The 13,398-nt window shown below is 43.8% G+C and overlaps 1 protein-coding gene across 7 annotated transcripts in view; it reads right to left on the bottom strand.

Annotated features, from left to right (window-relative positions):
* The window catches only part of gba (glucosidase, beta, acid), a 31,418-nt gene that overhangs the window by 5,127 nt on the left and 12,893 nt on the right, over positions 1-13,398 (bottom strand). For 6 of the 7 annotated variants that reach the window (XM_043684050.1, XM_043684052.1, XM_043684049.1 and 3 more), the window contains 2 exons: positions 6,066-6,229; positions 3,325-3,441 (listed from right to left, as the gene is read on the bottom strand). In XM_043684050.1, coding sequence (XP_043539985.1) covers positions 3,325-3,441; positions 6,066-6,229 — 281 coding nt within the window. Of the gene's footprint in view, positions 1-3,324; positions 3,442-6,061; positions 6,230-13,398 lie in introns of those variants that run through there. The other variant, XM_043684054.1, reaches the window with a different exon arrangement.

Here is a 13,398-nt window from a genome sequence, read left to right as displayed (position 1 = left end):
TTTCCACCTATCACATTTCCGACGTCCCTCCCCCAAGTCCCTCCTCCCTATCTTTTATCTTTGCCTGCTGGACAAACTTTCCTCATTCCTGAAGAAGGGCTAATGCCCGAAACGTCGATTCTCCTGTTCCCTAGATGCTGCCTGACCTGCTGCGCTTCTCCAGCAACACATTTCCATCTCAGCACAAGGGGCACCATTTATTGGACCCCAGCATACACTCACATCATCAGCTCTGACTGGTGTATGGTCTGGGAAACTCAGCTGCAACATTTTAGACAAGACAGCATTGTGAGAACAGAATGAGGGGTTGTGACCAGGAACACACTGTCTGTTGGAGTATAGAATTAGAGACAGTGGCTAACCACAAAAGAGCAGAGACCAAAATCTAAACAAAGACTGGCAGTGAAGCTGTGGGCTACTCTGGAGCAACAGTAGTGAAGTTAAAAGCAGTAGGAGTGGACAGATCCCAGAAGCAGACAGACCGGCAGTGGAACTACTTCAACAAAACTGAGTCCTGATGCTACACAAGAGCAGACAGATAATTGGTGGGTAATTCTCTCTTCACCTTTTTGACTGGATGTCGAATGACATTAAGACCAGTGAGTACTGCTTAAAAACTTGACACATAATTAATATTTTAGAACTTTAAATGTCTTTACCTGTCAGAGTTAACAGGTTCTGGCTGTTTTTCACACAGAAACAACAATAAGCCATTCTGAGTCAATAGTTAACTGTGAGGTAATGTATTTGGAGAGGCTAACAAGGCAAGGATTGACACAATGCATGGTAGGACCAAGTACTGAAGATCAGAGGGACCTTGATGAATACATTCACAGGTCCATTAAGGTAGGACAGGGAGAAGAGGGGGTTCTGAAGGCTCATGGGATACTGTATCATACGTCACAGCTTATAAATGCAAGATCAAGGAGATTATGCTGGATCCGGATAAAACACTGGTAAGGCCACACATCTGGAGGACTGTGTGCAGTTCTGGTCATCATATCATAAGGAGGATGTGATCACTCTTAACAAGGTACAGAGGAGATTCACCACGATGCTGCCCAGTCTGGATAGTCTGAGCTACAAGAAAAGATTGACGAGGATGGTTTGGGATTGTTTACCTTGGACCAGTGCAGATTGAGAGGGAACCTGATTGAGGTCTGCAAGACTATGACATACATAGAGAGGGTGAATAGGAAGGGAGTTTTTCCAATTGTAGAGGAGTCCATAACTAAGGGGCATAGATTTATGATAAAACGTAATAAGCTAAGAGGAGAGTTAGAATATAGAACATAGAAAAATACAGCACAGAACAGGCCCTTTGGCCCACGATGTTGTGCCGAGGTTTAATCTAATGTAAAATATAATCGCTTAACCTACACACCCCTCAATTCACTGCTATCCATGTGCATGTCCAGCAGTTGCTGAAATGTCCCCAATGACTCTGCATCCACCACCACCGCTGGCAACGCATTCCACGCATTCACAACTCTCTGCATAAAGAACCTACCTCTGATGTCTCCTTGATACCTTCCTCCTAATATCTTCAAACTATGACTCCTCGTACCGGTCAATCCTGCCCTGCGAAAAAGTCTCTGGCTATTGACTCGATCTATTCCACTCATCTTGTATACCACGATCAGGTCTCCTTTCTTCCTCCTCCTCTCCAGAGAGAGAAGTCAGAGCATATTCAACCTTTCTTCGTAAGGCAAGCCCTCTAGTCCAGGCAGCATCCTGGTAAACCTTCTTTGCACCGTCTCCAAAGCCTCTGTGTCTTTCCTATAATAGGGCGACCAGAACTGGACACAATATTCCACGTGTGGTCACATCAGGGTCTTGTAGAGCTGCAGCAAAACCTTGAGGCTCTTAAACTCTATCCCCTTGTTAACGATAGCTAAAACACCATATGCTTTCTTAACAACCCTATCCACCTGGGTGGTAACTTTGAGGGAGCTATGTACTTGCACACCCAGATCCCTCTGTTCCTCCACACTGCCAAGAATCCTGTCTTTAATCCTATATTCAGCATTCGAGTTCGACCTTCCAAAATGCATCACTTTGCATTTATCCAGGTTAAACCCCATCTGCCATTTCTCAGCCCAGCTCTGCATTCTGTCTATGTCGCGCTGCAGCCTGCAGTAGCCCTCTATACTATCGACTGCACCTCTAACCTTTGTGTCATCTGCAAATTTACTAACCCACCCCATAATCTCCTCATCCAAGTCATTTATAAAAACTACAAAGAGCAGAGGCCCAAGAACAGAGCCCTGCGGGACCCCCACTCAACATGACCTCCAGGCAGAATACTTTCCATCTATAACCACTCTCTGCCTTCTGTCAGCCAGCCAATTCGGAATCCAGATAGCCAAATCTCCCAGTATCCCATACTTCCTGACTTTATGAATGAGCCTACCATGGGGAACCTTATCAAATGCCTTGCTGAAGTCCATATACACCACATCCACTGCTCGACCTTCGTCAACCTGTCTTGACACCTCCTCAAAGAACTAAATAAGATTTGAGAGGCATGACCTGCCCCTCACAAAGCCATGCTGACTGCCTTTAATCACACTATGCTTTGCCAAATAGTGATAAATCCTATTCCTGAGAATTCTTTCCAAAGCTTTGCTGACCACAGACATAAGACTGACTGGTCTGTAATTGCCAAGGATTTCCCTATTATCCTTCTTGAAAAGAGGAACAACATTCGCCTCCTTCCAATCCTCCGGTTCGACTCCTGTGGAGAGTGAGGAAGCAAATATCCTTGGCAGTGGTTTAGCAACCTCCTTTCTTGCTTCCCAGAGCAGCCTATGATAAATCTGGTCTGGCCCTGGGGACTTATCAATCTTAATGTTTTCCAAAATTTCCAGCACATCAACTTCATCAATCTTTATCTGGTCAAGCCTGTATCCCAGCTCCTCAAAGTTTTCATTCACAACAAGGTCCCTTTGTTGAAAACTGAAGCAAAAAACTCATTGTGGGCTTCCCCTATCTGCTTAGGCTCCACGCACAAGTTCCCTCCACTATCCCTGATCGGCCTTCCCTTCTCCCTGATCATTAAGAAATATTTTCACTCAAGAGGACTGCAAATGTCTGGAACTCTCTGGCTGTCAGAAGGGTGAGTCAGACAAACTCAAAGCATTTTTAAATATTCACTCGTGCTGCCAAAATCTCCAGGGCTCTGGGCCAAGGACTGGAAAATTAGATTCATATAATTAGAGCCGTGTTTACAAGTGCAAATATGATGAGCAGACTGGCCTCTTCCTGTGTTGTACTAACTCTGAGAACAAATGGAGTGTTTAAATTGTGACAGCTGCTTCTCACCAGTTCAGGACATTGACGACTGCACATCCATCTGGGCGGAGAAAAGCCACAGATTCCAGCTCAGTAACAGCATTGGGATCAAGGCCGACTCGTCGAGAACCCTCAGGAACAAATTTACTGCAGAGAAAAGAACATGTGCATCAGAGTGAAGGCCACCTGAAGCTCAACACAGGCCCACTTTACTGTAAGGCAGGAAAAGAACTTTCTTTGCTCTCCATTTAATAACTTTCTTTATTCCCCATTTCAGGCAGGTGGTAGCTATGTTCTCGCAAGACCTACCTCTGTCATCGTGAAGACTGAATGATACAAACACTTTGATCTATCTCTCTCTCTCTGGGGAACGACTGCTCTCGATCAACCATGCCCAGCCCATCAATCTTATCCACTCAATCAGGTCCCCTGTTCGCCTTCTCTGCTCCAAAGAAAACAACTCAAACTTACGCGCCCTCTCACCAATGTTGAAAGGCTCCATCTCAGGGAACATTCTGGAGAATCACCTCCGCATCCCCCTCCAGTACAATCAAATCCTTTCTACAGCATGATGACCAGAGCAGCACACAGTACTCCAGCTGTGGCCTCACCAAAGTTAGGTACAGCTCCAAGATAACTTCCTTGTTTCCACAAGCTATGCCACTCCTGATAAAGGCAAGCGTGCCCGAAACGTCGATTCTCCTGCTCCTTGGATGCTGCCTGACCTGCTGCGCTTTTCCAGCAACACATTTTTCAGCTCTGATCTCCAGCATCTGCAGTCCTCACTTTCTCCTAGTTAATATTAACCCATCTTGCCACCTTCAGGGATATATGGACATAAGCCCCAAGAACTCTCTGTTCCTCTTAACTTCCTAGTGTCCTGCTATTCATGGAATACTCTCATGTCTTGTTACTTCTTCAAAGTGCTCACAATTAATCGGGTTAAATTCTATCAGCCTCTAATCTGCCCAGGGGTCCAACATGTTTATATTGCCCTGTAACCTTCCTCCTCACCATCAATTTGGATTGATGATTGCAAATGGAATGTATTCTCGATATAAACAAAGGCTTATGACACTGGACCGTATTGGAATTTCATTAACAGGAATATTTACCTGGTTTTATTTATTATGCTCCCTTTGTGGGAGAGTCTCAGAATAAGGGGTTGCCCCTTTAAGAATACACAACAGTACAGTACAGATTCTTTGGCCCTTGATGTTGTGCTGACCTTTTATTCTACTCTAAGATCAAATTAACCTACAAACCAAATATCCCCTGCCAAATCCTAGCCAACCAACCAACACCTGGAGAAAGGATGCCTCATCTTCCACCATGGGACCCTGCAACCACAAGGGATCAACATCGATTTCACCAATTTCCTCATCTCCCCTCCTCCCACCTTATCCCAGATCCAACCCTCCAACTTGGCACTGCTCTCTTGAACTTGTTCATGTCCATCTTCCTTCCCACCTATCCACCCCCCACTTCCTCCCCCCCACCCCCAACGGCAACCCTAACTCCCTCCTATTATCTTTCAGACTCCTTAGGCCTCCCCGCAGTCCCAATGAAGGGCTTATGCCCAAAATGTTGACTCAGATGCTGCCTAACCTGCTGTGCTTTTCCAGCACCACACTTTTTGACTCTCCACTTTTAACTTGTGATTTTTATAAGTGACTTGGATGAGGAAGTGGAAGGGTGGGTTACTAAGTTTGCTGATGACACAAAGGTTGGTGGAGTGGTGGACTGTACAGAGGACTATTGTAGGTTGCAACGGGAACATTAACAGGATGCAGAGCTGGGCTGACAAGTGGCAGATCGAGTTCAACCTGGAAAAGTGTGAAGTGATTCATTTTGGAAGGTGGAATTTGAATGCAGATTACAGGGATAAAGGCAGGATTCTTAGAAGTGGAATCTGGGAGTCCACGTCCATAGATACCTCAAAGTTGCCATCCAAGTTGACAGGGTTGCTTAGGAGTATGGTGTGTTGGCTTTCATTAGTAGGGGGATTGAGTTTAAGAGCTGAGAGGTTATGCTGCAGCTCTATAAAGCCCTGGTTAGACCACACTTGGAATATTGTGTTCAATTCTGGTTGCCTCACTATAGGAAAGATGTGGAAGAGAGGGTGCAAAGGAGATTTACCAGGATGCTGCCTGGACTGGAGGGCATGTTTTATGAAAAAAGGTTGAGTGGGCTAAGGTTTTTCTCATTGGACTGAAGCAGGGTGAGAGGCAACTTGATAGAGGTGTACAAGATGATGAGAGGCATAGATAGAGTGAATAGTCAGAGACTTGATCCCAGGGCAGAAATGGCTAAACCAGGGCATAATTGCAAGGTGATTGTCGGAAGGCTTAAGGGAAATGTCAGAAGTAGATTATTTACACAGAGTGGTAGGTGTGTGGAATGCACTGCCAATGGTGGTAGGAGAGTCAGATATATTAGGGACATTTAAGCGACTCTTGAATAGGCACATGGATGGTAGTAAAATGAAGGGTATGTAGGTTAGTTTGATCAAAGGTCAGCAGAACATCGAGCGGCGAAGGGCCTGTACTGTTCTAATTATGACCAAGAAGAGATAGAGAAGGTAAGTGTGCCTCTGGGAGGAGACAGTGGGAGGCTCCCATTAACTGATACTACAGCCAGAGATAGTGAGACATCACACTACAGCTCAAACATTAACTCCCTTTAAGAAGTGTTAACTTGTACAACAAATGCACTTGTGCAAACACCAGGCCCTGCAGAATTACACCATGAGTCAGATAAATGGCTTCTACCTGAAGTGGGCCATGTGGTAGAACATAGGTTGTTTGTAGAAGGTGTCCTGATGACTGTTCACTATGACTGGACTGTCAGCAAAGTTTTTCACCCAGTTCGGGCCACCTTGCAAATTCAATGCAATGTTCCAGTCTGTCCAACCAGTTACATAATTATTCAGATTCTGCAACATGTGGTAGAAACAACACAAAGATGAACACTCAATAACAATATAAGGAGCAGAGAAAGGCTATTTGTGTTTCAAGCCTCGTTTATACCCAACAGGGTCAAAAATCACACAAAACCAAGTTATAGTCCAATAGGTTTATCTGAAAAGGGGAAGAGTAAATGATAGGTGAAGATGGAGCCCAGAGACAAAGAAATAAAATAAGTTGGACAGACAAAGAAACAGAGAGGGGTCAACCTGGAAGAATCAATCTCTGGTAATGGGGACCATTCATGACTGAGAATGGGTTGTTTGTGACAGCAGCCCATGTGATGACAAGGCCTGGTGTGGGGAATGAGTAAGGACATAGGAGAAGGTACTCAAGCCCCAAAATTATTGAACTCAGTATGGAGATTGCAGGGTTCTCAAGCGGAACATGAGCTTGCACTCCCGCTCTGGAACACTGCAGCAAGACCATAACAGAGAATTTGGACAGGGAATACAGTGGTGTGTTGAGGTGACAGGCATCAGCAAGCTCAGGATCACATTCTGTGGAAAACAGTCACCCAGCCTGCGTTTCTTTTCCCAGTGTAGAGCAGACCACATTGTGAGCAGTGAATATAGTAGACTAGATTGAGTGAAGTGCAGGTAAATCACTGCTTCATCTGGACCTTGGATAATGAGTAGAGAGGAAGTAAGCAGGTAGATATTGCATCTTAAAAGTTACATAGACAGTATGGGAAGATGTTGGGAGTGTAAGAGGAGTGGACCAAGGTGTTCCAGAGGCAACAGTCCTTGTGGAAGACTGACAAGGGAGGGAAGGGGGATATTAGTCTGGTGGTGGCATCCCACTGGAAGTGGCAGATATGGCAGTTAATGATCCTTTAGCTGTGAAGACTGGTGGGGTGATACGTAAGGATCAGAGAGACACGATCGCTGTTGTGGGACGGCTGAAGTATGGGAGATTAGTCAGACATGACTGAGAGCCTGATCAACTATGCTGACGGGGAATCCTTGTTCAAGGAAAAAGGTGGAGCTTTTGGAGGCTCCCTTGGAGAAACTGGCCTCATCGGAACAGATCCAACAGAGATGGAGAAACTAGGAGCTTGAAATAGGGTCTTCACAGGAAGCATATTGTGAGGATGTACAAAGTACAGTGGGAGTCGGTGGTTACATTGTGAACATTGGCAGCCAGCTTTTCCCCAGAAATGAAAACAGAGATATCGGTGATGGAAAAGAAGCAAATCAGAGATGGTCTAGGTGAAGATGAAAGCAGGGTGGAAACTGCAAGTGAAAATGGATAAACTTTTCCAATTCCAGACAAAACAGGGAAGCAGCAATGATGTCATTGATATACAAGAGATATACCAGGGGGGTGGGGGGGAGGAGCAGGGTGGACAGAGAGATTAAGCTGACCAACATCATGTTGAATCTTCTTAATGAACAGACTGAGTGCAGGTTAAAGGCCAGAAAGAGAGCCCAAGTGGAGGGAATGTGTTGGAGGTGGGTGAAGAGATCCGTGGCAAAAACAATAACTGCAGATGCTGGAAACCAGATTCTGCATTAGAGTGGTGCTGGAAAAGCACAGCAGTTCAGGCAGCATCTGAGGAGCAGAGATCTGTGGGAGAAGCAGAGGACTTCTATTCAAAGAAATGGGCATAGAGGCGATGGCACAGAAGAAGAATTCAGTATACTGTGCCCAAACTTCATTGAGGTCCAGGTGCAGACGGATAAAACTAAGGATCACAATTGATCTCTTTGTGCCTGAGCTCCATATTTCCACCTATCCCCAACCATCTTCAGCCCCTCTTACGAAGAAATGCTGTACTGTACCTTTAAAAGAGTTAAAAACTAGCAAAGACTACCTGACAGCACCAAGCGTTCTGAAAAAAGATACAATGTAACATATGGTCCAGCTACTGGGGTAGCTAGGATAGCTGGTTGCCTGGAAACGACTAAAACAGATTCGAATTAGGTCAATCCCAAAAAATACCAAACTCCAATCCAATTTGAATTTAGTCTATTTACAATCTTAAAAGCCACTGATATAATCTGATGCTTTGGGGGTATAAGACCAGGGAAAATTGAACAGTTGAGAGGAGAACTACCAAGCTACCAGCATGTAAATGATGAACTGAAAAATAGCTCTCTTAAAGGTACTTTATCAATCAGCAACCTGTGAAGCAGAACCCCCAAGAAAAAAAGATGTTAGGAATACAGATAACACTGAAAACTGCCTGGTTTGGAGATAAGAAAATCGTAAATCATGTTTTGTAAATCGTAATCGGGAGTTTTATCAGACTAGTATTACAGAAGGGAAGATAAATGATAGGTTAGAGGAAGGAGTTGTAAATAGTTGTTCGTTAATTATTCCCTGTTATACTTTAAGAAATAAAGTTGCTAATTTTTACTTTAAATAGTTCTTGGCCTCTTATACTTTCCACAAATTACTGCACGGGATAATTCTTTTGTGTTGCTGGTTTATAGTGAGCAGGAGAATTTACCCAGTGTTGTAACACTCCCTAATTGTTCAAGAATCTGTCTACCTCTACTTTAAAAAAAAAGTGTCCAATGACCCACCTTCACCAATCTCTGGGGAACAGAATTCCAAAAACTTCAAACAAATTTGCTTCATTTTCGAAGGCAAAGGGGATATCTACTCAATAATTCTAGTAGATTTGTCAGGCACGATTTCCCCTTCAGCAATTATCTCAGTATGTCTGCTCATTTAGTCGAAGTAACTCAATTTCTTGGAAATGCTATTTTAACATTTCTAAAAAAAAGTTCCTGACCATTATAAAAAAAACACAAGTCACCTTCATAAAACCCACAGAGTCATAGAGATATAGAACATAGAACAATACAGCACAGAACAGGCCCTTCGGCCCACGATGTTGTGCCGAGTATTTGTCCTAGCTTAAGCACCCATCCAATTGCAGCTTAAAGGTCCCCTTTTATGTCCCCTTGTAACACTCTGTTGTACCCGGAGAAAAAGTTTCTGACTGTCTACTCTATCTATTCCTCTGATCATCTTATAAACCTCTATCAAGTCACCCCTAATCCTTCGCCGTTCCAATGAGAAGAGGCCTAGCACTCTCAACCTATCCTCGTACTACCTATTCTCCATTCCAGGCAACATCCTGGTAAATCTTCTCTGCACCCTCTCCAAAGCTTCCACATCTTTCCTAAAGCGAGGCGACCAGAACTGCACACAGTACTCCAAATGTGGCCTAACCAAGATCCTGTACAGCTGCAACATCACCTCACGACTCTTGAATTCAATCTCTCTGTTAATGAACGCTAATACATCATAGGCCTTCTTACAAGCTCTATCCACCTGAGAGGCAACTTTCAAAGATCTACGAACGTAGACCCCAAGATCCCTCTGCGCCTCCATCTTACTAAGAACCCTACCGTTAACCCTGTATTCTGCATTCTTATTTGTCCTTCCAAATGTAACTGTGCTCCAGGCTGAGTATTTACCATCTACCACCACTCTCTGCCTTCGTCCGGTTAGCCAGTTTTCTATCCAATTGGCCAAATTTCCCTCTATCCCGTGCCTCCTGACTTTCCGCATAAGCCTACCATGGGGAACCTTATCAAATGCCTTACTAAAATCCATGTATACTACATCCACTGCTCTACCCTCATCCACATATTTGGTCACCTCCTCAAAGAATTCAATAAGACTTGTAAGGCAAGACCTACCCTTCACAAATCCGTGCTGGCAGTCCCTAATCAATACAGCATGGAAACATACCCCTCAGTCCTACTCACCCAGTCCTACCAGATACCCTAAATTAATCTAGTCCCAGTTGGCAGCATTTTTACCTCTGCTTTAGACCCCAACTCCCAAATAATAATGATATATTGTAAACCTTCATTGCTCAGCAAAGCAGTCCTTTACCTATGCTAATATGTTACATCCTAGACCTCCAGCTCTTGTTACAGTAACATTTACTCTGCAAATCCAAGTACAGGCTCCCATTATCGACCAATGTCTGCGATGAACTCAAATGAACTCCAATAAATAAGTCAAATGTGATTTCTCCTTCATAAAATTACTCTCCCTGATTGCTTTGAGACTTTCAAAATGTCCTGCTGTATCTCTAACAATAGATTCTAGAATTTTTCTTATGTCAGATGTTAAGCTATCTGGCCTGCTATTTCTTGCTTTCTAACTCTCCAGTTTCTTGAATAGAGGAATCATATCCACTAATTTCCAATCTAAATGGACCTTGCAAAATTCCCTAGATTCTGGAAAAGTTAATCTCAATCTCATCAGTCACTTCTTTTTTGGGTGAAGTCTATTGTTGGTTAGCTTTTAGTTGAAATGACCATCTCAGTATCCTTTCCCTGACATTTTTAGTTGTTTAAATCACAGAGGATTCACAATTATTTCTGAGATGTCATTTGTATCCTTTATACTGAAACCATGTTGTGCTGACCTTTTATCAAAATCGAAGATCAGCCTAACCTACATACCCTTCATTTTATTATCATCCATGTGCCTATTCAAGAGTCCTATCTGTGCAAAGCACCTACCTCTAACATCTCCCCTAAACCTTCCTCTAATCACCTTAAAATTATGGCCTCTTGTGATTGCCATTTCAGCCCTGGAAACAAGTCTTGGACTATTCGCTCTACCTATGCCCCTCATCATCTTGTACACCTCTATCAAGTTGCCTCTCACCCTTCTTCACTCCAATGAAAAAAGCTCTAGTTCCCTCAACCTTTCTTCATAAGACATGCCCTCAAGTCCAGGCAGCATCCTGGTCAATCTCCTCTGATCCCTCTCTAAAACTTCCACATCATTCCTATAACGAGGAGACTAGAACCGAACACAATATTCCAAGGGTGGTCTGACCAGGGCTTTATAGAGCTGCGGCATAACCTCATGGCTCAAACTCAATCCCCTGCTGATGAAAGCCAACATGACATTTGCATTTTTACAATCCTATCAACTTGGGTGGCAACTTTGAGGGATCTATGGACGTGGACCCCAAGATCCCTCTGTTCCTCCACACTGCCAAGAATCCTGTCTTTAACCCTGTAATCTGCATTCAGATTTGATCTTCCACTCTTCCAGGTTGAATACCATCTGCTATTTCTCAGTCCAGCTCTGCATCCTGTCAACGTCCTTTGCAATTGACAACAGTCCTCCACACTATCCACAACTCCACCAAGCGTCTTGTCATCGGCAAACTTACTAACCTACCCTTGCACTTTCTCATCCAAGTCGTTTATATAAAAAAAAATCACAAAGAGCAGAGGCCCCAGAACAGATCCCTATGGAACACCACTGGTCACCGAGCTCCAGGCTGAATACTTTCCATCTACTACCACCCTCTGTTTTCAATGGGCCAGCCAATTCAGTATCCAGACAGCCAGATTTCCCTGTATCCCTTGCCTCCTTACTCCTGAATGAGCCTAAAATGGGAAATCTTATCAAACTTGAAACTTTATTGCTGGAACAGCACAGCAGGTCAGGCAGCATCCAGGGAACAGGAGATTCGACGTTTCGGGCACAGGCCCTTCTTCAGGAACGTGCCCGAAACGTCGAATCTCCTGTTCCCTGGATGCTGCCTAACCTGCTGTGCTGTTCCAGCAATAAAGTTTCAACTTTGATCTCCAGCATCTGCAGACCTCACTTTCTCCTCGAAGAAATCTTATCAAACGCCTTGCTAAAATCCATGTACACCATATCTTCTCTCTACCTTCAATCAGATTCCTAAAGGAAACTCACATTTAACTAATTTTCTGGAATTGATTGAAGAGATAACAGAGAGGGTCAATCAAGGCAGTGCTGTGGATCTGGTATATATAAGACATTTGATGCAATGCTGCAAATGAACTTGTGAGCAAAATTAGAGCTCATTGAATAAAAGGGACCAGAGCAACATGGATATAAAACTGGCTGAGTGGCACAAAATGGTTAGATTCACAGATGTTTATCGAACTGGCCGGAAAGTTTATTGTGGGGTTCTTCACTGGCCAAAACTCCCATTGAGAAAGAAAGGTGCCTTGATTCTCTCTCATTGACAGACTGGATTCACATTAGGATCCATTAAGGTCTGGAATGCACCACCCCAGTGTCTGGAGGAGCCAACAGGCACTTTCAAAAGAGAATCAGAAATGAACAAATTCCGGAGCCTAAAGGGAGCAAGCAAGTGAATGGCACTACAAGATGCTTGCTTAGAGAGGCACCACAAATACAATGGGCCAAATGGCCTCCTTATACTTTAACAATTCTGACATTGGATGTTCCTGCAATTGTGACTATATCACACTTGTTTTTTTTCGATTTACTGTTCTCAATTCATCAGTCTTATTCCAGATTCTAGAGTCCATTCAAATACAGAGCCCTGAGTTGTCAATGTTGTAATCAACAGCATCATCTGATGATGCTGTTTTTTAATTCATTCATGTGATGGCTATGAAGTATTTATTGCCCAGAGGGCAGTTAAGAGCCAATCACATTGCTGTGGGTCTAGAGTCACATGGAGGCCAGACTAGGTCAGGATGGCAGTTTCCTTCCTTAAAGGAAGTGAGTGAACCAGATGGGTTTTTCTGACAATTGGCAAAGAATTCACGGTTATCATTAGATTCTTAATTCAAGATATTTATTGAATTCAAACTGTACCATCTGCCGTGGTGGGATTTGAACGCAGGTCCCTAGAACATTATCTGGGTATCTGGATTAACAGTCCAGTGATAATATCACTAGGCCATCACCTCCCCATTGACTATGCCTCTGCCCCATCCTTTTCTGTCGTACTCTGATCATTGCCCCGATGGCCAACTTTCTCTAGTCTCATATCTTCACTATTCAATTTAATCACATTTTCTCAAATGTGATCCTTACCCCTCCCCCCTCCCCCCCCCCCCCCAACCTTGCTGAAAGCTCTCCGGTCTGCTTCTCTCCTTAGTTTTCACCAGTACCACTTTCACTGGGTTTTCTATCTCCATGTTCATGCTTTGCAGCTGTGGCTGATGACCACAGAAAAGCCAGTGAAGTTTTGATCTCTGTTGTCTGATGGCGTAGAGGTTAACTGAACAGCTTCTGCCGAGGACACTATTTACAAGACACTGGAGAGGGGCTAAATGGTAATACTTAGGTTTATTCCCCTTCAGACAATCTCTATGACTCTATAACATACCCATCACAAATCCAAAACTGTACCAAA

The sequence above is a fragment of the Chiloscyllium plagiosum genome, chromosome 51 (assembly GCF_004010195.1).
Source record: "Chiloscyllium plagiosum isolate BGI_BamShark_2017 chromosome 51, ASM401019v2, whole genome shotgun sequence".
Lineage (NCBI taxonomy): Eukaryota > Metazoa > Chordata > Chondrichthyes > Orectolobiformes > Hemiscylliidae > Chiloscyllium > Chiloscyllium plagiosum.
The sequence above is the reverse complement of the archived record's forward strand: the minus strand, read 5'-3'. Positions and strand labels throughout refer to the sequence as shown.